Below are 26,376 nucleotides of genomic sequence, written 5' to 3' on the forward strand. Positions count from 1 at the left end.
TTTCTTTAGGCTGATAACATTATTGGTGAACTCACCATCAGTCTGAAAATTGTCAATTTGTGATTTTAATTTGTTGCTAGCAACTGCTAAAGACGACTAGCCTCATACCTCGATTTGAATCTTTGATGTAAACGCTAAACCTTGGTTCTTGACAAGCAATACGGTTTGTGACACTAGCCAAAAGCACAAATGAGTCCAGGAAACAGGTTCAGGCACATTGTGTTTTATTTCACAGTAACTTTATTTTCCCTCCTCGCAATCAAACCTCCTCATCTTTATTTATAATGAAAACAGAGGCAACTAATGAATAAACAACAGTCTACTGTTCCCTGCTCAAAGCAGTCAAACTGACTCATGCAGGGTGGAGGGAGCTAGCGTACAGCACTGTAGACTCAAACTCTACAAGCTCTCTCTTCCGGGCCATGTATCAGTATGAAAACAACAGTTGATGCTTTCCATACAAACTCCTTTCATTTTCTTATGCAAAACTTGCTTAAATGTGTTTACATGCACAAAATGCAAACACAAACGCACAGAATACTTTTTGTTTTCTTTTGCTTCCTTCCTGCTTGGGCCGCCACAGCAGATCCTCCAGTCCACATACTAATTTGGCACAGTTTTTTATGCTTGACGCTCTTCCTGATGCAAGCCTCCAATTTTGCCAGGCTTGGGGTCGGCGACCAGAACGTAATTGTCTGTGCAATCTCAGCAGCATGGGTTTTTTTGGACAGACTGGGGGTTCAGTGTCTTGTCCAGGGATAGTTTTGGATGTGGAGAGGGGCAGTCGGGCCACAAGCCACTGACCCTGCGCTCGAGCAGTGACAACTCTGTCCTACTGAGCCACTACCGCCCCCTTGACGCATTGTAATACTCGTGATAAATGTAATCCCACACTGAAGGGTGGCTATTGTTTGTTTGAGTGATGACTGTGGAGTTTCGGCTGAAGGCGAGATAAACCGAATGGGAGACATCAGAAAGACGCCCTGACTCCCGGGTTCCTTCACATTACACAGAGATCAAAGAGCCAAGTCCCTTTTTTTTTCCAAGTACGGAAAATGTGTGGCGAGAAATTATCCACTGGCAGCTCGGTCACGTTGATGACATGCGGTCACATCTCTGCATTTAGGAACACAAACCACCATTCAGCTCTGTCCATGAGCTGGTCCATAGCCACCTGCTTATTGTCTTTGTGCCGGTCTTTCTGCTGCGCTCCCTCTGCCGCGCCTTCAGGCTCATGCCAGTGGCTCTTGACGGAGAACCACAAAGCCTTGACAACACAGCTCAAAGTGGAGTAATCACCTTGCACTTGCCCGTTCAATCATCTTCTTTAATATGTCTGTAATGTGGCCTCTATATAGGAGTCAGGAGGCGATGTCCCAGTGCTGATGCGCACTCTCTCTTTCTCCATCTTTCTTTTGGCCCGTCTGGCACGGTTGCTGTGGTATGATTTCTTCTGGCCCATTGTTCCGCTTTGGCTGAGTGTATGAAAAAAGGCCCAAAGGGAGCGAGGCAGTGCCAACTACAAGTGGCTCCCGATCCAAGCAGCTCAGCAGAAGTCGATGAGTCCGGCTCAGCTCATCCAGGTCCGGGATGTCTCTGTCATACTCGGTGAATGGGGATTTTCAGAATTATGTTTGTCTGAGGGATCCTAGTGAGGCAGCTGTGTACATAGCGGTTGACACGGCGTGGGTTGTGGCTTGAGGTGGATGGATATAGCTTTAGGAGAGCGCTTGTCTGATGTAAACCCAACTTTGGGGAAATGTTTGTGTGATGTGACATTGCGGCATGCAGCTCAGCATGTGGGGGCTGTGAGGGTTGGCTGAGGGCCAGACACAGACGAACCCTGCTAGACAAGCGGAACATGCTCCTAGCAACATCTTCAGTCTGGTCCCAGCTGTGTGTGTCATACTTAATCCTGGAACCAAAAGGGACACATTACTCTGTGCATAAAAAAAAAAAATCATGATAATTCAGCCATTAAAATGCTGCAAGTCTTTATTTGTGTCATTCCCCCAGTCGCCTGGTTTATGTTTATCCAAAAACCGTGTGCCTGCTTGATAGGAGCCACTTTTGCATACACAAGTAGTTTTCACTCTGTGGGCCACTTCGTTTGGTTCACTTCCATTGCTTTAACTAATAGTTTGTGACACTGAGAGACCTATAAGGCATCTCACTCTCCCCTCACCCCCCCCCCCCCCCCTTTCCTTTCTTCATCCTGTGATCATTCAAGCCTGGTCGGTATTTCTTAGCCAGCTGGGATCATAATACACAACAGTGGGATCATCGTCTTTGACAGAGCATCAAGCCGAACAGATATCCATACTTTCTCTACCCGCCCTTCATTCATATGCTTTCCATCAACCACTATCTCTTCATCACGGAATCTGCAAGAGCTGCTATTCTCCCCTTCTCAGGACAACCAACATGATATCCATTTTCAGCCTCTCTTTCACTCTCCCATCACCCTCCCCATTTACAGTGGTCTCTTATCTCTCCATCAACAGTATCATCTTTTCAGCTGAAGTCTATGGGCACAGATATCCCTTCTGTTTCACCTTCCTCTCTCATCTTCTTTTACTCTGTCCTTCAATAATCTCTTGAGTTCTATCACTCATTTCTATCTCTCACCCTTCTGACAGCTTTTCAGCTGAGACAAAAATAAAGTCATTATCTGTGATAGGTCAGAGCTTGCAGTACGCTGAAATGGAATCTGTGTTTTGTTTACAGCAACTTGCCTGCCTTTTAGTTTGTCTTTGGATTTTTAAAGCGAGCCTAAAACTCTGATTTAGTGTCTGTAAAAAAAACTCCATCCAGCTTTCTAAAAATCAGACCAAGGAGTTTATCATTGTGGACTATTTTCCTGAAGGGAGGTAGCAATGATTACATGGAATATCCAGCTGGGCTGCGTCTGCCTGTGCTTTATCAAAAGGCTTAACGACTGCAAAGGGATAAGGAAATAAACACTGACATTTGGAGATACACCGCATTGGGCAGCAATGATCATGTTCTACACAAGAAGCTACCATTACCAGTACAATATCCAAACTTCACTGAATTTGAACAAGCATATGAAAAATATACTGAATCATGATTTCAAACCACGCGAGATGATTTTGCACGATTCTTTCCTTTCACTCATGGTGCATTTTACTTTCAGTCACCATCTGAATTACTGTACATTAGGCTGGACAACACTTCAGTTTATATAGGGAGGCCATTATCATCAGGGGCAGGTTAAACCTGTTAAATATACTGCTGAAGCGAGAGCATCATCAGTGAAAGATGATGCCGGAGCCATTTTTTGCTCACACACATTTTTACCCAGCTACGCATACCGACGAGAAAACTTAACAAGTTATACTTCTGGAAAAATAGGTTTGTACATCCAGGCTGATAAGGGACTGTAAATTTAAATTACTTACTCAAAATCCCAAACCGACCCAACAGATGTGCACTGCAGCAATAAGTTTCCCCGTGGTTGCCTAATACACAGCGCCTCCCTCTGCTCTCCCGTTCAGGCGGTTATTGTTTGCAAGAAAAAAACTACAACAACAAGCATGTAATCAAGCTAACAACAATCTACATCCTAATGATGGAAACTTGTGAATGAGAATCTAACACAACACACTAACATTTGTGGGAAATCTACATGTGAGGCGTATGCATTAACTTATGAGTGCTAAGCTTTTTCTCAATACATTTTCATTATCACCAAATGTCTAACGTTAACTGTCTAATTTAGTTTTCAGTTAATTAATGAAGCACATGACTGTTACGGGGGGGGGGGGGGGGCGGGAGTTTAAATTTGCATTTATTCAATTAAGCGTTTCTTCACAAGCAGGCAACTTCTTACAAGTAAGACAAACTCTTTAGTAGCCCAAAACATACAAGGCCCAGAATGTCATCTAATGCGAGATGGCACCTTTTCTAGCACAGATTCAATAGCATGAGCTATTTTTCATGTCATAGTGTTTCATGCAACAGGTCACAGGTTTTAAGATTTCTGGACTTAAAAAGAACTTGTCTGCTCCCTCAAAGACAGACTTTATTTTAAAAGGCAGTTAAAAGGTTGAGCATATACGTAAGCTGTAATAATTGAGTCTGGCATCAGTATCAGTCTTGAGTGGTGGACCTGGACCAAGCAGGAACAGTTGGCCATTGCAGTATTACATCATGACTGTAGCCACAGAATATATTAGGTCAAAGATGCTTATGAGAACCATCCACAGTCTTGTCATCTTTCATATCTTCAGTACAAACTTTCCATTTCCATTTTGTAGGAAACAACACTGGATTGTTTGCTTTTGCTTTTTGTGGTAGCGCACCAACCTTCTCATTTTCATGGCAGTGCAAAGACCACAAGCAGCACTTTGACATGTTAGCACTTTTCCGTTTGGTGTGTTTATATCCGGCGCAGCATGTTTGACATGAAGGTGCAAAGAGAGTCACAAGATGATAATAGTTTCATTGAAATGAGGCAGAACAAAGCCAAGTATTTTGGTGTTTGGCTGAAAACTGATTCATAGACATGCTGAGAATAGACTTCGGAGCGCGGGGTTAGTTTTAGTGCGGCCTCACTCGCCTTATAATGTGGTGATTCTGTAATGAGCGCATACTAAATCCTTGGGAGTTAATGTGCAACAATTCCACATATAATGCTAATATTGTACAAAAAAGCCCTCTTTCAATTAACACAGTAGATGTGGTTTTAGAAAAACAAAAAACACTACATTAAATTAGAAACTAATACATCATCCAACATCTATCATCCGCAGATTCTTAATGCAGAAAATATAAAAGCCGTCCCCTCCTGTTACTCTTATTAAACCCATGCCATCATCTGAAAGCAGCAGGACTGATATATTTGATAAGCATGCAGCAGTGCACTGGGCAGAGCCATTATGTGCAGTGATTTGTCGCGTTTACATAGATTGACTCATGTGTCAACATGCACTGACAGCAGCACTGCCATCCGCACACATCAGATGCGTCAGGACCTGTAGGTTTTGTCTCTGTGATGGTGCACATGGATGCACTGGTTACAAGCAGATCATACCAATAACCTCTGAGACAAAGAATGAAGAATGTGAATGAGCATTCACTATGTTCTCATTACCACTAATTCTTGAGCCCTCCTCCCTTTCTTTTCATCTTTCTCTCACATCCATAAAAAAATGGATCGACCAGCAGGCAGTATTACCACGCCCGCTTTGTGGTCCGTCAAAAGTGGCATTTTATTTTACATGTTTGAAATGCCTTTTAGCTGTGATCTGATGTGATACAGCAGCATCACAGTTGTGGTTCTCAAAATATCCAATAATCTCATTCATACATGGTTTAAACTAAATATTTATTTCCATTCTTACTGTACAGATTTTTCTGAAATCCTACAACTCACTACTGTTTGCAGGTTAGGTGCACTCGATCACTTGAAAATAACACAGGCAATAACACAGGAGACATGACATAACTCTAGCTCTGCACTTTCAGTAGATCCACAATTCATCTTTAAATGCTGCACCATCTGCCTTTGGCTGCAGATTTGTTGTGTCATATTATATTCACGTCTACAAACAACATTATTTTCCTACTTGGAGAAACTCTCTCTCCTTTTTACTTTCAAAATGCCACTCTGATTGCCACAGCTGTTCAAAAGGTAAGAACCAGTAATGAGGCTGACTGAGAAGTCGAATGTTTATCATCAAAGCCCTCTGCCTCAGACTCTGCTTTAGTTCTTACCTCAGTGTGGTGTTTTTTTTTGGGGGTGGGGGGGGGGGTAATTTTGATTATCCCATCAAACACTTGTCCACACCCCCAACATTCTGAAGGGGGACTCGTCTCTGCTTATTTATGATGGCAACATAATGTGTGTGTATAAACACTGGCTGGAGGTCATTTGTGTCCCAACCGGAGTGTGTATCTATAGTGGTTATAAAAGAATCATCAAGTTTTAAACTTTTTATTTATTTTCACATCATGGCTGATCTGATTTGTTTTTTCAAAAACCGAGTGACCGTGCAAGGAGGAGACTAGTAATATTGTAAAGAGGCCAAACTGATGAACACATTACAATATGCACTCAGCTGGATTAGACATTTCTACCCAAACCCAACCCAACCCCTTGGGTCCCGAAGATTCAGATTGGGTGTCCACCCTCTACTTAGCATATGGATATCAGGCTACTCACCTAAAACTTAAGAAGAAGAAAGTCCATATTGTTCCGCATCAACCCTCTGCAGTCAAATAACTAGTCAACAACAGAGCCCTTCCTCACAATACAATTCGTAGAATAAAAGGAATCCTCTCTCAACCCACTTCACTCAAAAGGGAAGAAAAACAGTAAACAAAAGACAAGGCATCAAAAACTGGCTTGGCTTTCCATCCTTCAGTGTCCTCTTTTATCTCATGAAACATTTCTTTATTGATAGATGCAATATATTTCATGCTGACAGCACACCATTGCCCAGTTAATGGTTTGAGTAGCACAACAATGTTATTATTCATAATAAGTGCATAATGATAATAAATGGGCATTCATTAGCGAGTCCACAACCTACACTATATCCTGCAGTGGTACATGACAACAGTGTCTGCTTTAGAATTTTAGCAAAAGAATTCAGAGTGTATAGTCTTTGTAGTCCTGCCCTGTGTATAAACTGAATAGACGAAAGTAAAATAGTGATACAAGGATTTGAAGAAAAGAATGGAGTCTGTCGTTTTCTACTTAAAACTAGAAAATACACAAAACCACAAGTCAAGAAAAGATCATTCTTTCAACATTTGACACTTTTGTTGCTGTTTCAGAGAATTATCTGCCTTACGCACACTAATCATTAAAGATAATACATGAGACATTGTGTGTGTTTGCTGATTATGCACGTGTTCTTTCTAGTTCCATTGAGGATATTACATACTGTACTACTGAGCTTCTGGTAGGCAACATTTCCACTGACTTGCATGTGTGAAACTAAAAAGTGGTGTTGACATTTTAGGAAAGAGGTCTTATTTTCTTCAGAGTTTAAAATTGAAAAAAAGTCACCAAACAAACGTAACTTACAAAACTTGCTCCGTTTTGCAGTCGGGATTAGCTGTGAGAGACGATGATGGGCAGCCATAAATTATTAAGCCATTACAAGCTTTTAAAAAATATATTTCTACCCTGATTGAGAAACACAACATGTTTCATCCAGTTGGAATAAACTGAATATGGTGCCCGTTTTCTTATGTTTAAAAGCAGTCAGAGTTATTCACTGAGGCTTTAATGGATTTTTTCCCTCTTTTTTTGTTTGTGTTTCTACTTTTCTTTTCCTTGTGTGCTTCTCTGTCTCCCAGAAGGCAAATCTTAGCTAAGACTAAATATGAGAGAAAAAACAAAACAAAAAACAAAACAACACAACACAGAGCTAATATATATATCTCCTTAGCGGAGTTAGCTGCCTCTGGACAGACACAGTCTCATGCCTCAAACAACATTGGGTTATGTGTTGTTGAGTCTGTCTGCATTTAATTCACAGCTTTACTGCTTTAATAGCTACAGCCCCGTGTTTGCTGCTGAACCCAGGGGCCATTCTCCACCTGAGTCAGACTATAATAGCTTGCACTGAGATACAGCTGTTCAACTGCCTCCCACAGATGAAGTTGGATAGACAAGCCAGAAGTGTCTCAGCTGAGGAGAGATATTTATTTTCTCAATATGTAGCATGTCGACCCACCTCTGGGTGTGCAGTAACATGGACACAGCTAGTGACGGATACTGTTTAGAAACACTCACTAAATCCCCAGTTAGATTTGAGAGTTTGAGAGAAATCCTTGGAGAATCCCACACGTAAATACAAAAACATGCCCCGGCAGCAAAGCCGCACATCATCATGCAGGGCACCCTCCTCGTGCTTCTTACCAATATTATATAAGTAGATGCATTTGATCAGAAGATGTGTGTGTGTGAGAGAGAGACTGTTTGTGTGCATGTGTGCAAGTGAAAAGACATGATAAAGAAATGGCAATGGAGACAGACTGGATTAGTAAGAGAAGAGAAATTAAAGAGAAATATCTGGTAAAAAGAAACAAAAAACACACAAAATAAAGAAACGCATACTACATTCCAGTGATGAAGTTTTCTTTCAAAGATAGAAGTAAGAGTCATACACAAATAATGTGCAAACAAGGGTCTTCGGCGGCGCATTTTATAGCTAAATGCAGCATGAGCTTTGATAACCAACACGTTTACAGCATTTACATCTTAGGTTTTTCAGCATTTTAAAACGTTGATTAGCACAAAGTATTTAACAAGGTCGCTGGTTATAAACCAAAGTATTGGACAAACCTAAAATAATAATAATAATAATAATAATTTTAATAGTATTTACAGTAACCTGTAGCATGAATGAATTGGAATTTGTCTGCCAAACATGGTTTTCTGAAAAAGGATTAAAGATTTTCTTGTTTACTTCAGCCATGAAAGTGTGGTCAAAATTGCTAGTGGCTGCTATAATTTCCATTTGCATTCACAATACAATTTACCTGAACAAAATAATTGAACAGGTATGTAATGGGGTAAAGCCGGAAAGCAAGTCAACATTAATAAGAAAGAAAATTTTACGCTCCTGCTAAATTAATGTTAGATCAAAAGGAGAAATTTGGAATCTCTGATTGATACAACACTTGAAAGGACATCTGCACTGCGCACAAATGAAGCAGTGAGAATTTGAACATTTGAGGCTATTTACCACTTTATATAGAAATCTGTTGCAGTGTGTACTCACATCCAAGTGTGGGTTGCAAAAGATGGCCAGGACTAGTATTCTTAAAAATCAACGGATACTGGCATTAATTTGGGGACATTTTGTTCTCCACTTATTTTTCCTTTTGAGGTAGCATCCAATAAAGTAGCTGTAATAATTTCTAGATATTTCCATGTCATGCCAGATGGAAACTACTTATGCTTATTAATTGATCTTTTATGCCAAAGCATTTAATCACTATTCTTTTTCCATTTTGCTTCCTCCTGTGTCGAGAAGATCAGTGGGAAGCCAAAATGTCATCTACTGTGAATGAATACTGAGCTGTAGCGAGAAGTTTTGATAACTACACAACAGAGCAAGTACTAAACTGTGAGGGGGTTAACATTTTACTTTAGCCCGTTTGTCTGTCTAGACCTCGGTTTTTGTCCAAAAACAATTAAAATCACACGAGTCACAAACTCCGCTCCACTACGTCTTCAGTTTGGTCAAGAATTTATAAATGTACGTTGCCCCAAATTGCAATAGATTGGTACAGTGATGTAAAACAAACAGGAATCAACTGCACATGACTAAGGCCTCCAGTGGAATTATGGTGATTTTGAGTATTTCGTTTGTAATTTTTTGTGTGTTCCGAAAAGAAAAACATGACACACAGTGGTGGTTCTGTTTGATGTGTTGTTTGATGGAGAAAAAGGGAGAACTACACTGACGAATGAGCTAATCCAGGTTGCAGACTGGCAGATATTGACTGTGGGTAGAGACAAATCATTGTTGGTTTTGGCATCTGTGTTAGTTTGCGAAAAACCCATTGATTACAAAAAATGACTGAACTCATCTTTTAATACAGCATTTACAGCTGCTAGAGCAGCATTGCATTTCATTTGGCATTGTGTTGTTGGCCACCTGAAGAATTTAGGTCCAACAGTGACTGACTTCTCTCTCTGTTTTAGGCCTCCACCAATTACTGGAAGAAATACTGGGCTCTTTAACTGCCGAAGGCTTCGCTACATTCACCAGTTAGTCAACAACTTGTTTCTCTGCCATTTAGTGCTGGAAAGCAGCATGAAGAAAAACAGCTGCCTACTGTGGTGGTAAATTATGCTGCGAGACCAGTGAGAACAGACTGCCATTACAGTTAAAAGAAGGGACAATGCATCGAGTCTAACTAGAGAAACATAACAAAATTAGATTTCTGGCAGAGGTATCAAGACATGAGGTGATGCAGATACTTTCCACCAGTCTCTCCAAAAAACAGAATGCCTTTTCTTTGTGCCTTCATTAAATTTATATTTTGCAAGAGTTGCCGGTCTGTCTGTAACACTGTCACCCCAGCTTCGAGCACATGTGCTATAGCAACAATCTGAAAAGTGTTGATAGGCAGGAAGCAGCCCTCAGAATAGCATATGCACAACTTACTGAGAAGTTCCACGGCGGCTACACTAGATAATTGCTGAGGTACATTTATGCGCATACATTCTCGTGTGGGAAAACAAGCGGCTCCCTTTCTGCACGCAGCTGCTTACCAAATCACCTAAGGAGGAACGCGTTTCCGCAGTTTACAAAACACATCTTTTGAGTCTTTCTTGCAATGTATGTATGTGATGAAAGGTCAAGGTTAGAATAAAGTATAACAAATCACCATAAACGCACATGCATCCTGTTTTCTAGCCCTTTCCAGTAGTTTGTGTGATAAATCCTAACCCGGCCCAGACCTGGCCCGAGTTTTCGACTCTAGGAGATATTAGGGCATATGGATTTTTAAGATTCTCCTCTTTTCTGGTTTTTATTCTCTCTTCTTCGGTCTGTTCACTCCTGTGCCTCTCCTGCCTCCTGTCTGTCCCAGCGGAAGCAGATGTGAATGGCGATAAGGAGCCAGATGGGAGCAGAGCTATGAATCGAGACTAGAGACAGTAAAAAATGTTGAAGTCCATTGTTAACTCTGGTGGGGAAATATTGATTGGTGCTGTGTGTTAAGTGAAGCATCAACACTGTGGCACTAATAGCACCCAAAGCAGGCCCATAAATATTTTTGCCTTAATGCTGATCTTTTTCAGCAAGTTATAATTCAGTTCGATGATCTGATGTTCAGTGCACATCTATGCGTAATTATGCCCTAACTTTTGAATTCTTCTCACATGGGTATGATATAATTTTATATATATATATATATATAGTTTTAACCAGTTTTGCAAAACATACCATCACTCTGATTCTTATGATGATCTAAACACACTGCTTTGCCCACTGGATCAATTATCCTATGCAATAGCAATGCAAGTATTTTATATAAAAAAAAAGAAAATAGTAATAGGTTTTCATCCTACTGCTATTACATTTACTGTACAAACATAATGGGTTTCAACAGATATTAACACCTCATTGTGAGATGACGCAATAAAAATAGACAATGGTTTCAAAATTGAAAAAAAAAAATGTCTTTGTGGTTAGAAGGAATTCATTTTGATGTTAAAACAACAACAGCTGCATTTCTGCACGTTGCATCAGTAAAAGACTCCATTCAGAGTTCAAAGTCAAATCTTCAAATTGAACAAGTCGGTGCCTTTCGTGGCCTAACAGTTGTCATTTCAGTTTAAATCCAATATCACACACGATATGCACTGAAGAATCAAAGTAGATATGTTTGCAAGATTGAACTTACAGCAGCTGTAGGTGTTGTCATAAAGCTGCCATTTGCAAAGGTAAAGGTGGAGCTGATTTTACCCACTTCATGTGCTGACAGATGTTTAACCCACAAGGATACATTAGCATTTATATAACATATTAAACAGCCATGTAGCTCATTGGGTAAGGCAGCCGTTCACGGTTCAACTACATATTGAAGTGTCCTTGGGCAAGGCACTGAACCCCAAATTGCTCCCAGTGGGTCAGGTGAGCACCTTGCATGGCAGCCACTGCATTAGTGTGTGAGTCAGGGTGTGAATAGGTGAATGAAAAGCTTTGGATAAAAGCCATATACAGTACACTCACTGGCCACTTTATTAGGTACACATGTACAGTCTAATGCAATCCAATACAGCAGCTCTGCCATGAAGGATTCTACTCTCATACTGGAGTGCATTATAAGAAGCGCTTGTTTCAACTTAAAAAGTGAGAAATGATAACACTGTAAATGTAGGTGTACCTAATAAAGTGGCCAGTGAGTGTATCTATTAATGTAGTGGCTGATTGATGTGCAGCATATGAATGTTTTCAAACAGTCCTTATTTTTAAATACATTGCTTTGCTAGCATCCAAAAGTTTTTTTTTTGAATCATCAGGACTTTAGATGATGATGTCATGCGGAGGAGTTCTGGAGGAACAATGTGCATAAAATAAGCAATGAGATGACATTATCTGAACTACCTGGGAGAAAGTTTTATATAAGAAAGATTGAATTTATACCATTTAGATTTGTACATGTAATCCCCAAACTACAAAAAGGAAAAAAAATCAGTGAAGTCGCCCTTTAAATTCTTGCTAATGAGATGCACTCATGATTTTAAGTCAAATGTTTGTATAGCCTGTATGAATATACAGCATCATTACATAAGTATTAACCGTACCCGTCCCGGCGTCGGTGTGCTCCTGTGACGAATGCTGGCTCTGGTGGACCCAATCGCCGTTGCACTTGAAGAAGATCTGGAGAGCGGGCCGAGCTTGACACCGGAGCTTGATGGGATTGTTCTTGACAATGTAAGCATCAACAGGCTCTTCCAGGAATTGGGGCAGTGTCCCGGACTGGCCATGCTGCAGGGCCTCACCTCGAGGACCTGAGGAATAAAATGAGAACAGTCAGCAATACTGAACGAGCCCGATATTAGAGCTAGAGAAAGGGCTGAAATTGGTGGCGCCTTCTCCCACACAACAAACCTCTACTGTAGGATCTTACTGAGCTCCAAAGTGTTTAATATTTTAAATACGTATGGACGTACACACAGCCCTACAGGGTATTTTGCACAAAGCTCGAATACACGTTATTTTGTACTGATGATTAATGCACCGTCTTTGTGAAGTTTTTAATAATTGATGTCATTTGTGTTTTTGTTTACCAATATATTTTTCCCAACATTTTTTTTTTAAAAGGATGATGTGTTCAGCTCCTCAGGGATATGGGCGGCAATTGGTAAGAGTTATCACAGTTGCACTGTTTTTGTCTGTATTGTAACAAACAGGAGCTGTGGGAATGTCTTTGTTAGACTCCAGATTTTATGAGCTGGCTGAGCAGAAGCACAAGAGCTGGAACTATTGCTATGAGTGAACATAGTTTTTAAAATCCAGCATGCAAGGAGAGAAAATGCATTATGAACTACTGTTAAAAATGTGATCAAACCTACTCCTTAGGCATCATTTCCCCCAAAAGAAAACAAAAAGTAATTAGTATAAATTACTGGAATAAACACCTCACATAAGTGAATAAGATGAGGACATCACAGTGGGGATGAGGCAGATCTACAGTGGTACCATAAGGATGTGATGTATCTGATCACGGAATTCAGTTGATGAATCCGCAGACGACACGCTGGCAGCTCATTAACAGGCATTACTCTCTTCTTCCTCTGCCCGTCTGACGTGAGTGCCAGTCGCTGCACGTTCCGAGACTTCTTAGGCCCACGTAAATGTAATTACACCCTGACTAAGACCCTAGTTTGCTACAATCTCTTTCATGCAAGTGTGAAAGGTTTAGCGAGGCAAACCACCCTCCGCCCACCCTTCCAGATCCAAAACCCACACACACACACACACACACACACATCACCCATGTTCCTCCACTGTGATAGGTATACCTGTGAAAACCCCATCAGGATTAGAGAACCCACTCTCTTCCTCTCTAGCTAATCTAATCCTCCTACCTTTCTTGCCGGATGTCTTCTGATTGAGGGGAATTGATAAAAGACTGTGTGATTCCCTGGCTTTGAAAATCGCAGCTCTCGCTCAGTGTCCCCGCACATTCACATTCTCTCCCTCATTCCTGGAAGTGAGGCTGAACAAAGAGACATGCTTTTAATTTCAAAATGACTAGCCCCAGGCAAGCTTTTCTTGTACAGAGCACTTCAATTTGTTTTGCACATGGAGCATTGACATGGTGTGTTTGTGTTTGGATAGATGCAAAACATAGACGTGAGTGCACATTCAAACGATGATGGATGGGAACACGAATACACTAACACGCATCTGTCAAACAAAGTCACAGGCCTCCACGTAATGACTCATTTGTTAATAGATCAGGTATTATACTAATTCTTACCTACATGACAGTTTAATGCCACTGCAACTAAAACCTAAAGCATCAACAGCAGTAAGCTGAAATGGGGCATCACGAGCTTTATTTCAGTCAGTGGTTCCTTCACTTTTTGTATTTTCATTTTTTATTTAGGAGGTGGGATAGAATTGCAGCAGACAGATTGGGAGACATACAGGAAAGGAAAACACTGGTGTGATTTAACCTCAGGCTGGCGGTGGGACATGTGACACTAGGGGTGGGAGGGAACACGAGCACTTAACTGTCTCTGGGAACGGCATACCTTCATCTTTGCTCTCGGAATAGCTGAATATAGATCACAAAGTGCAACACTAAGCAAGGGCCCCTCTGGCACTGCACCTAGTAGCAGGTAAACACACGGTGATGAGATAATTCACGCTGACGGGCTCAAGCGAAGTGGCTGCAGCGTGCGAAGGAGTTGATGGTGCTTTAGCATTCAAATACTCTCCACTAGCCAGTGACGGGCTGTTATGTTGCCAGGACATGCCAAGCGCCAGTATCTCAAGTCAATGTGCTTTGCTGCTGTCATTCAGGAGGCCGCTGCGCCCTGTGCTCCACAGTTTTCACAGTGATCTACAACCAATTCTTCAGCTCGACTACAACACACGAGGGGAGCAGATACATCTAGACCAGTGTGAGAGGAAAACAAGCTATCACTGCCAAGGGGCTGGGTGATGGCTCTGTCAGTCACCCTCTCGCTTGCTCACACAAACACACACTTTAATCCTGGAATCACAGGCAGCTCTGCTAATACTGCACCAGAACTCAAAGGCGTTTTAATTTTCCTCAAGTACATCAAATCTCTTTGCATGCAAAATTAAAAGCATTGGGAAAGTGTGGTCTCCTGTGTCAGTGCAATTTATTTAAAGCTTTTAGTGAAACTCTAAAAGAAATAAAGGGGGAAGAGCCCCTAGCTGACTGGACTAATTTGGTAAAGCCCTGGGTGGTAGCACAGGCTGTTTCACACAGAGAAAGATGACTACTGCTCCAGCACTCTCACAGTGATTTGGAGAGCGAGAAAGCAGCAGCCAGGGCCGATGTTTGCCAAACTCCCCTCCGCATTCAATACCACCTCACGCCCTGGCAGACACACGGCTGCCCCCCTTCCCATCTCACACACGAGCTGATCCGATGGATAACGGACTTCTTGACACACGGATCACAGCGCATCAGGGTCAAGGGTAGGTATTCCAACTGCCTCAACATAAACACCAGGCCCCAGCAGGCACGAGGCCTCTTCTTGCTGCCTTTTGTTCTGTGCAGCAGCAGAGAGATGAGCGTGTACACCGAGCCCCCAATGTCATCAAATTTGCAGATGACAAGTACCTTCTTTCCCACCTTAGAGCTCAAACTCACATTCATGACCAAGCACTGACTTGAGTTCATCCACAGATGCACAAACCTATACCAGGATGCCACTGCGCTACAAAAAAAAAAAAAAAGCTCTAAAATGATTATCGCATATATCCGGCTGGTAACAGCTGGTAAACAACTAGATAAGTGCAACAAAACAGTTTCTCAGGTTCTGCCTCTGAAAGGGAAGGTCTCAAATAGAACGTTGCAGTCAAGACAAACTCATCGGAGCATCATCACAGCTTCATCTAACCTTTTCGCTGTCAGTATCAAAAACAAAAAAAACAAGACATGCCTTGCAGGGGGATCCTCGTTGTTGCAGAGGCTACGAAACCTCATGTCAGGAATATCTCTTTAACGCACAAGCCTCTTCTTTGACACGGGCTATTGAACACAAGTGTAATACGACGGCCTTTTGGCTATTTGTACAAAAACAATTAGCCCTCGGCTTATATGGGTCAGTGTTGGTTATGCAAGACTTGATCCATAACTGCAGCTTTATGTCACTCCCTTAAGCTTGTTTGCCATATTTTTAGTCTACACTCCTCATTTCTTTGGTGGAGTGAATTCTCTGACATCCTAAATATGAAAGGCACATTCAGATGAGTGCGTTGTTTGTTTCCTAGCTAATATTAATGTGTACATGAGCAAAATGTTATAGAGAAGTGGCTGATGGGATAGAGATGGGGGACTTTTTTGTCAGTTTGACATCCAGGTAACCCACTTTTGCTTCAGCATGTTTACTCTTTGATTATCGAGAGAGCTGAGGGAAGCACTATCTCTCGCCTGCCAAAACCAGGCTGGCAAGCTGTCACAACACCGATGAAGACACATATACCACCTGGGTGTTTGGGCCTGGGCGACACACACTCGTGCACACATACTGTACATACACAATACACTGGATTTGTGCACATGTTTAAAGCCACACACACACACACACACACACACAAACTTCTTAAAACACTGGTAGTTTGCTCTGACAAAAAATATATATTCCTGTGGTGCCTTTGGAAAATCTCCATACTGTAGAGGACATTTTCTACACAAAATTAGCAATATAATCTCCAAGTTCTCCAACACAAATGTTTGTACCTGGGACAGTTATTATGTGGAAAACATTCTCCCCAGGCTTTTGCAATGCACTGTGAATCCTGCATGGTCTTGCAAGTTAAACCTAAGAACGTTGACACTTGAAATCAGGCATTTTCTGCGCGCCCTCATTCCCGAGGCGCCAAAAAGCGCCACTTTGCAAAGTCCCTTCCATTTAAATGCTGACACTTAAGGTACCTGTTCACATACGTAATTGACACTCGGAGCTTTCAGAGTAGTCAATTACAAACCCTGGTGCTTCAGTGTTTCAACGCCTAAATCGATGACGTAAAAATATGAACAACAGGACACAGGACTTTTACCCAGGAGACTGGGGTTCGACTCTAGTGTGAGACATTGTGTGCTTTATTGATTATTGTTTTACAACGTGGAAGGTAAACAGCGTCTACCACCTTCTCGCTCTGGCAGCGGGGGTGGCACCTGGGGCGGCCAATCAGATTTAGGGGGTGGCCAGTGCCACGCCAGTCCACCCCTCTGGCCTCGCCCCTGCTGCTATAACAGTTGTTTTTACAATTGCTCCATTTCTAAAACACTAATCTTACATAGAGTAGGTGTAGTAAAGCCGGAGCTCACTGGCTACGTCAATTTGTTTTTAAGCGAAGAGAAGAATATTTGCCAGGTGAAGCTGTTAATCTCATAAATCCAATGCCTTTCTGTTGTAATTCTACTCTCCAGTGTGGAATATACACTATACATATCATTTTCATATCACTCATATTACTAAATGTAATCTGAATCTCTGGAGAAAAATACAGTTGAAAGAAGCGTCTGGGTGCACAGGATTATTGAGCCGCGGTAATCTAACCTCTCTGCTGTTATAGGCAGCATAACAGTTTAAACCGATGTGTCTCCAGTGTAGAGATGTGTGTGGTTACTTTGTAGCAGTCTGCTTTCATTTGCACATGATTTAATCAAGTTAAACACGGTGGGTGGTCTCGTGTAGCAGTACTGTTCTCTGGCGTGGGCCTTCTAAAAATCAAAGGCCGTATCTTAAAAATCCACGTGTCCTGCTGCAGAGATTTTGTGAACTGGAAAGACTTTTCACAGACAACACTGTGGTGTTTGGCGCTTTATCAACCACAGTCCCATCTTTGCTACAAAGGTCACTGCCCCTTTTTCTCTGTTCATTTATTAACATAAATAAATGTTAATAAATGAAAATTGTTGAGGCCATATGCAGAGAAGACTGGGAAAAACAACCCAGTGTTCTCTGCATATGGCCTCCACAATTTTCATCAAGACGACAACCCTGTGTGTAGCCTGAAAGACAAAACTGGATTTCAGATCTTTTTCCTTTCAGATCTCAGAAGTTTCGGATTTTAGATCTTTGTGTTCTGTCATTTGACAATGTCAAAGTTGCAAATATCTATTTTGCATACAGTGTTGTAGCATTACTATGAATACACTAAATACACACTATGACTATAAGAGCTTTCAAAAGGGAAAACAAAGTATCAGAGACTACAGACTCTGTTTCTGTTGTTTGTGCTTTGAAAGTCTGCGTTGCCATCTCTATTCTACCAATTCTGAAACAAAACAAGTCTTACCTGATACACTCCCAAATACTTATATGCAGGATAAATCTCAGCATGAGTATGTTTGCATCTCCTTTCTACCATCCAGGTGTTCTGAAAAAAAAGCCTCTGAACCCTGAAGTTGCCTCTGAATCGTACGAGGCGACTTCCTTCTGTGTATGTACCTCTGAGTGTAAAGCAAGGCATAAACAGAAAGAACCCAAAAATGCCTGGACATTTCTGCTGCTTTATTTGAATAAATATCATATTGAAGCAAGTATACTAAATCCAAATATCTGTTTGTGAAATGATGCAAAGACTCAACATTTGCCTGTTTTTTTTGTTTTTGTTTTCATTGGACAACATCTGGCATGCATTTACGGAAAGCTGTGTGTGTGGGTTGTGTCCTGAGATGACAGATGAGAGGTTTACATTAATATTTGAACAAAGCACTCTGGCATCTCTTTCTGTTGAGGCCATGCTGTTTTTAGGAGTCAGAGAAGCAGAAGAGAAATGTATTGCTTGTGTGACTTCAGTTGCAAAGAAATTACAAGTTGGAGACTACTGTAGATTTAGAGCTCCAGGCATTTCTGCAGTCTGACTGATGTCCCTGGGAGGCTTGCCTGGGGACAGGGAGGAGAAAGGAAGGGACACGAATTTTACTTTAAATAATTTGGCCATGAATTTCATCCTACTTTAGTTTTGGATGAACATAGGTGCACTTTAACCAGACAGTGGAGTCCTATTTGTGAGAGCAGCAGCCGTGTCCATCCAGCTGGTGTGCATAACTCATGGTTCCTAAGCAGTTCATTACCTGTCAGCTTGTCAGAGGAACACCTCTAGCTGTGGGTTGATGTGTTTTGATGTGGGTAGAGTCTGCAAAACACTGAACACAGTCAGGCATTCATATGTTACTGCCTTTCTTACCCCATTTGCTGTTATGCTGGGAGATCAAGAAATCCAATCTTTGCCTGCCTATCTTTCCCCTGTGGCTTACCTGTCATTCAGAGATCTCTTCAGACAGAAAGGAAGTGGGTGTGAGGTGCTGTGTGTGATCCTTCAGCGGGCCAAAGTTGGCTGAAGAGCCATAAAGTAGTGCCTTTCGTTTGGGACTCGCAAGTTTAGAAGCATTTCCTGAAGACGCTGAACATTTTTTTGCCGACTTCCTGCCATGCACTCGGTTGATCTGAACAGATGCTCCCCAGTGCTTCTCACTATCTTCAACACCCACCTATCATCTGCTCCACCAATCTCCCTCCACCCCCATCTCCTCTGCTAGCTTCACCTCTGATCCTCAATCTAGACCATCCATCTGCTGCACGGATATGCGTCAATACTGCCTATGAAGACACCTCACACTGGGCATATATAATTAATGCAGAGTTGTCCAGTGCCAAGCTGTAGTTATTCATGTATTTACACCGACACATTAGCCTGAAAGTCCATGTTTACACAAAGACAAGGACACATAGCAGCAAATAAATTCCCCAAAATGCATTGCTTGTTCACAAACTAATGATTCACCTTATTTCCAAAACCTGTTGTCAAACGTGGTAAAGTAATTAGCAAATAATTAAGCCACTGACTCTTAATTAACAAACTAAGAATTAATTAGTAGATTTGTTTGGTAATTCATGGCTAAACAGCTGCTTGCTGCTTATTAATTCTGAATGTTGGCTAGTTAGTTGAAAAAACCTGGAGCTTCGGTCCATTTGTGGTGCATCAGTTTGTGGGATATCAAATGATGGCCAGTTCCTCTTATGTAAGAATAATCCTGAAAATGAGATGTACTGTAAAAGGTTTTAAGCTCCAAACCACTGATTATTGGATAACACATTAATTCATATTGCTGAATTTTAGTAAAGCCACATACTGCCTTCTTTTTGCTGTCTGTTCATACTGGTAATCCACATACATTAGCAGAAGATTAGTTTGTGTGTGTGTGTGTGTGTGTGTGTGTGTGTGTGTGTGTGTGTGTGTGTGTGTGTGGGGGGGGGGGGGGGGGGGGGTACCTGTTGAAATGAACACTCACACATGTGCCATTGTGACAGAAGGCATTTGAATTCAATCTGCTTCAGTGAACATTATTTGTGAAGAGCAGTGGAAATGATGGGCACAAAGAAAAAAACGAAAAACAAAAAAATAAAAACCCACTTTGCATTTAAAAATCAGCAAAGTGTAGAGAGTGGTGGTGTTGTGGTAACTACAAGTGCAAATGCAAGAGATCCATTATTATCGTATTCATTACAGGTCTTTCATGCTGATGCTAACATGCTTCTTTTGAATATATCCAAACAAGTGATCAGACCTGTTTACTGAAATCTGCCCACAGCCGGTGTTTAGTGCACGTCTGACTGTGGCAACAGGCAAATCATAACCTTGTAGCTACTCTAGTGAAGTACTGCACCATAGCAATACCAGCAGAGACTGACGTTGATAAATAATTTCAAATCTTTTATTGTGGCATGATTGCAACGGGAAAGTTGCTGAATATTATACACTATTACAACATAAACATTACTCAAATCCCCCAAAATACTAAATGTAATAACGCTACAGCAACCAATATTGCTACTTAATCATGTTAAGACTTGTGTATTTCAGCACAGAGAGCAGGGATAATCCTAGTGTCTCTACTTTTCAATGACTGGCCATTAGTGATCGACAGTGCCAATTTAAATAGAAACCTATTTATTTTAACTGTAACTCTTGTTGTGTGACAGTGTTATTTCTGGAAAGTGAACTGTCAAATGGCAGATGATCTCTGTAATATTTTAACGTTTCCACCAAGAGGAATGAGCCTGGCAAGAACAATGTTGGTATGGTTCTCCTCATTGTGTTCGTGACATTTTCGTTTGAATTCGATTAGTTACATATAGCATAGGTCTTATGTACCGTTTCATTTGATGCACTCCAAGAAATTTTCTCCGTCTAAAGTGGAATCATTTTAAGGACTATTACACAAAGAAAGCAGCATGATTTCAGCAAATGAGGGAGGGTATTTACTGAGGTACTTTGTTACTCGTACTGTTTCATGGCACTTTATTGACACTATATTTCTTAGTTATTAATTCCAATCGTTTTGTTTGTATCGTTTTTTTTTTTAAGCAAACAAAAGTAAAGAGTCCTTGGGTGGATTAAGGTGATGGTGGAGCCCTGTTGTGTTGTCAAATTCCTTAACAGTATCTCTGCAGTTATTTAAAGTTGTCAATCTCCCAATTTTGCGATGTTGATGCTGTTCCCACTGTGACATCACACTGGGGATACGTGAGGACAAGTCTCAGTTGTGCATCATCAGCATCTTCCCCTTCACATTCAGGAGCAGAATCCAGGTTACGGTTTGCTATATAACTGCTGTCCTACCAATAGCTGCAGCTGCACTGTACGAAAATATGTGTTATGCCACTGGGCCGTTTTCACATTGGCTGAAAGGGGAATGTGAAGACCACACAAACTGTAACCCATTCAGAATATGGACTTGTGAATAATGCAAATTTTATGTGAACAGCTTCCAAACTGACGGATAAATGACAAAGACATTCTGGGCTTTTCGTAAAAATATATTTAGAGAAATCTGAACAACTTTGGGTTAATAAAATGTTTTAAAACACACTCAGTAATTTAAAAAAAAAAAATGAGTCTGAAAAGATTAGATACCAGCTTGATAACACTATACAGGCTATATATTTTTCCTATTTTGCGAACCTTAACTGCCTAAATTCGATATTTGTAGACCAACAGCAGAATGTGCTGGTCGATCATTAATTTAAATCCTCATTACTTTCATTAATTAGGTCCCATTTCTAGTGCTACTGTGTGTATGGCCATCAATAGCCATCTAATATGCGGAACTTCTGTAATTACCTTCTTAATAGTAGTTGTCATTGTTAGTGCCTGCCATTCCTGCACATTATTCAGATTTCCCACAGGACAGGTTCACAGGAATTCAAGCATGTGTGTATTGCTACACAGATGCTTCATAAGAGCCTATGTTATTTCCTCTTACTGATATGTTCACTCTCCTACACCTGATACTACAGAAATTACATCCAAAATGCCACCAGTTCCAATAATAAGCATTCAACTAGCAAAACTTAGGGTGCCTTTTGTGAAACAGTCGCAGTAAACACAAATGTTTTCTCCCGGAGGTTGGCACCGACAGCATTCTCTCATAAAAGATGAGGAAAGAAACAAGAAGGGGCAGCTAAAGTGAGCTGTTGGATTAACAATAGGCAGCAAGCCATTACCTTCTCAGAAGAGTAACCAACTTGTTCTACAGTGCTCTGCTACTTCTGCCATGTGCAGCGTGAAGTCACATTGTGGTTTCTCATGGCCTGATTGAAACGAGCCAGTTTTTTTTTTTTTTTAAATCCAAACATGAGCATTACTGGTTGACCACTGCAACCGTGGGTATCACCAAATCTTAAAAATCCTAAATAAGTGTCTGCTAAGACATGAATTAAGACTTGTATCAGAGCTTTGAAAAGTAAGGTTCCCATTGCTTCTCGAAGATGAATCTGTAAACTCTAAAGTGTGTCCACATCAATCCACCAAAAACCATCAACAGTAAATTTACCATTTCTTTCTACAGCTCTCCACTCAATTCAGTTTGTTCACCTGCACCGCTGGATGAGAGTGCGGGTAATGTCTGAGAGCCCCCAGACTACTATAATATGTTTTTCCCCTCGCTTTGTTAGACGTTATCGCATGACCAGTCAAGTCACTTTTGAGTAACGACAGATGCAGATATGCAGCGCCTTTGTTAACATGTTATATGCAGTGCCATTATTGCCTCATCTATCAGCGTTCATTCTCTGCCTTTGCTCTGGTGTCATCTAGAAAGCAAAGCCTCCGTTGACTGAAGACTAAAGAAGATAATTGCTTACTTACTCTCTCCCATATAGCCTTTGATCCATTTAGTCTTTTCTGACAGGGGAGAGACAGCAACATAATTAAAGGCATTGTGTGGGGTATACAATCTCATCTGCAATCACACTGGCAACCTGACAGCTCACTCTAATGTGAGCGGGCGTTGTGGTAGGTGGGGGCAGATAAATAAGTAAAACACTAGAAAACAATCTTCTCACTCCTTTTCTCACATTTTCCCTTCACTTCTTCCTGTGAGCTCTAACACAAGACCATAAATAAGAATGAGATTCTATTATTGAATGAATTTATGAATAAATTACCGCCGCGTGGCCACATGTGAGAAAAGGTTTGAAGCCCAAAACCCGAACAGCAGTGTTCTTTTAATTATTCAATTTTTGGCAGGTAGGAAAACGAGACGCAATAAAAAAATTAATATCCTGCAGATGACTTGGCACACTGTTTCTGTATTAATGTCATTAATCATCTGTCATTATGTACAAGGTTGATAATCGAGGGTGATATTTTTCCTTCATAACTTCCTTCACACTATTGGTTGTTTTTTTTATTTTTAATTTTACAGAGAATATCCTAATTGTATATTGAGCACGACGGTGTGAGTCGACTATTAACCACTGATGCAGTGATTGTTTGGTTTAGTGTGTGTCGCTTCACCACTGAGAATCAACATTTTTCCGAAATTAGCTTTATCTCAATTGAGATAAATTCTGTGCACTGGCTTTAATTTAATCTTTCTCTCTGGAATCACACGTTCAAATTGGATCATTTGTAGTTGAGCATTTCTTTAAACTTCTTTGCTCAACAAAGGGGTAATTAATAAGTCATGTGTGTTGATAGCAGTGTTAAACTATCTCAATATAGCAGGTATGCATAAAAATGTAATATAAGACAGTATTAGTGCACTGCCTATTACCTGGGTTGCATTATCCATCCAGGATGTAAAGAAGCTTTGGAGTGTTAAAAACTATAGGCTGCTTTTTCAATTGGCATTTGCAGAGCGATACATGTACACGCATTATGTTAAATGGGTCCTCCAGTGGTTTTCCATAGATCCGTTTAGGCATTATGACAAGTAGCACTTAGCTTATGAACATGTTTCTGTATCTCAAGTTTTCTAAAGTTCCACCAAGGCAACAGTCTATAGCCACAGTAGCAGCATCATGGAGTTCCAGTAATGTTAACGTCAGCGTGCTAACATGCTCACAACAGGAAGCATTCTCCATCTTAGTTTACATGTAAACATGCATTTTCTGAACACAAAGTACAGAAGAGGCTGATGGGGACAACAGTAGAGACCTGCTCTCTATGTACTTTAGAGAAACTAAAAGGCTCATTGTGCTTTTGCAGCTCCTAAATTATGGAATAGTCCGCCCCTGAATGTTGGATCAGCCACTCTTGGCAGCTTAAAGCTATTACCTAAGACTTATTGATTTTCCTTGGCTTTTAATTCATAGTGATATATAAATAAATTTGATTTTTACTAGATGTGAGCTAAAGAAAACACACCAAAAACTCATTTTTGTTGACTACACTAACAAAAACGTCTCCTAAATACTGTGCTCGATGTCTGCTAATAGAACACTCTGAATTGTGCACGCTGCATATTCAATGGGTGACTAGTGGGCGTAGTGAGTTTATGGTATTTTATCTTTTTATCTTCAAGTAACGTTATTTCATTAATATTTAAGTGGACCCTCTGGGTTAATCATGCATTTCATTTTGCAGACTCAGCAAGTGCAACCTATCCACTGATATTGAGTTAGTGATGAGTAAATACTATGTGCCGAAACCAAACATAATTGAAACTGAATTGTGCAGTAGGTAGAGCGGTCGTCCACCAATCCCACAGTTGGTTCGATCCCCGTCTCCTCTGGTCACATGCTGAAGTGTCTGTGAGCAAGACACTGAACCCCAACTTAGTTGCTCCTGGTGAGTTTTGGACAGCTGCATAGCAGCTCCCCCATCGGTGTATGAGTGTGTGTGTGTGTGTGACTGTGAGTGTGAATGGATGAATGGGAAGCAGTTTAAAGCGCTTTGGATACCAATTGGTAGAAGAGCACTATACAGTGTAAATGCAGGCCATTTACAAGAAGATATCATTGTTCAACCTGTGACACTAATTTCAGATCAATTTATTCCACAGGAAGACTCCCAGCTTTAAGTGATTAAGAGCTATTCAGGGTTTTAAGTTCAGCTTAAAGGCTTCATAACAGCCTTAGACTTATTCAAAGGCTTCTCTATCATTGAAACTGTCTTTCTACTATATACAGTAGGAAGGTGTTAAATTCACTCTAACTCATTCGGCCACACGAGCGTCACTTTCCTTCTGCAGAATCAAAAAGACATGGTAAAAATGATAATCCTCACTATCCAATCATGACTTGGGGCAACTGTGGTGCAGGACGAAGAGGTTTTCCACCAATCCCACAGTTGTCGGTTCGATCCCCGGCTCTTCCGGTTCACACACTGAACTCAGTTGCTCGGTGTGTGTGTGTGTCTGTGTGATTGTGAGTGCAAATAGATGAATGGGAAGTGGTTTAAAGCACTTTGACTACCAATGGGGAGAAATGAGCTATATAAGTGCAGACCATTTACCATTTTACTTCCTGTACTCATGATATCATTTCTATAATGAAACAGAAAATTAAAAAATACAAATATCTAAAGTTATGCTATAGCTTTACTGCAGAGCTACACGTACAGGTAGCCAAGTCCATTAGAAAAGTGGTCTCTTGACATTCACGCGTCATGACAATCAAAAACCTGCCCAGTGCATTTCCATGTCTCCCAGCATCCGTGCATATATCTAACAGGAAAGCTCTCTAATGGCCCCTAAAAAATGCAAGGAAGTGGGTAACTTTATCCTGCACCTCTTCTCTCACCGAGCACTATTCTCTCACCTCGTCTCTGATTTTCTTTAGTGAGCAGGGACAAGTGGTTCAAAGCGCGGCATCGGAGCCCAGTCTGCCCTGCATTTTATGTCCCAGTGGAAGTCTTCAAACGTTACTTTTAACTGCCCCAGTAAGGCAATCTGAGTGCATGGCGAATATATGATCTAGCCAAAAAACTCAGCAGTAAATGGCATGTGATCAAGGTAGCATGAATAATAAACAAGGGACCAAAGTTGAGGTAAAGGTTGTATTTAAATGAGAGGTTATATACTGAAGCACGCTGCAGCGTTGCTTTTAATTGGACAAGAGATATTTAGCTGGAAAAAATATCTAGGAAGCTCATCCAGTGACAGAGGAATATATATGATATCTGCCAAGCAAAGCAGATGAAAGTCCCGCTTCACTGTGCAATACATTACTAATGAACATTTTTCCACTTTAATCCTCAACAACTTACGAGCTCCAGTGTAGTGCGCCAACGATTCCAAATGAATTTTTAAAGAAACTGAAAAAAAAGAAAGAAAAAAAAAAAGTAGCAAAAACAACAAGAACTGAGATCTTTTAAGGCTGAATACCCTCATTTGTCAAGCTTAGATGGACATGGCAAAAGTATGTCA

The 26,376-nt window shown here is 40.9% G+C and overlaps 1 protein-coding gene across 9 annotated transcripts in view; it reads right to left on the minus strand.

Annotated features, from left to right (window-relative positions):
• The window catches only part of LOC137103871 (netrin receptor UNC5D-like), a 131,938-nt gene that overhangs the window by 42,304 nt on the left and 63,258 nt on the right, over window positions 1–26,376 (minus strand). For 8 of the 9 annotated variants that reach the window (XR_010911611.1, XM_067484605.1, XM_067484608.1 and 5 more), the window contains exon 2: window positions 12,305–12,511. Coding sequence is in view for 6 of the 9 variants with exons in the window: in XM_067484605.1 (XP_067340706.1) it covers window positions 12,305–12,511 (207 nt within the window). In the remaining 3 variants the exon portion in view is untranslated. Of the gene's footprint in view, window positions 1–12,304; window positions 12,512–13,591; window positions 13,704–26,376 lie in introns of those variants that run through there. The other variant, XM_067484611.1, reaches the window with a different exon arrangement.

This window comes from Channa argus, chromosome 18 (genome assembly GCF_033026475.1).
Source record: "Channa argus isolate prfri chromosome 18, Channa argus male v1.0, whole genome shotgun sequence".
NCBI classification, from domain to species: domain Eukaryota; kingdom Metazoa; phylum Chordata; class Actinopteri; order Anabantiformes; family Channidae; genus Channa; species Channa argus.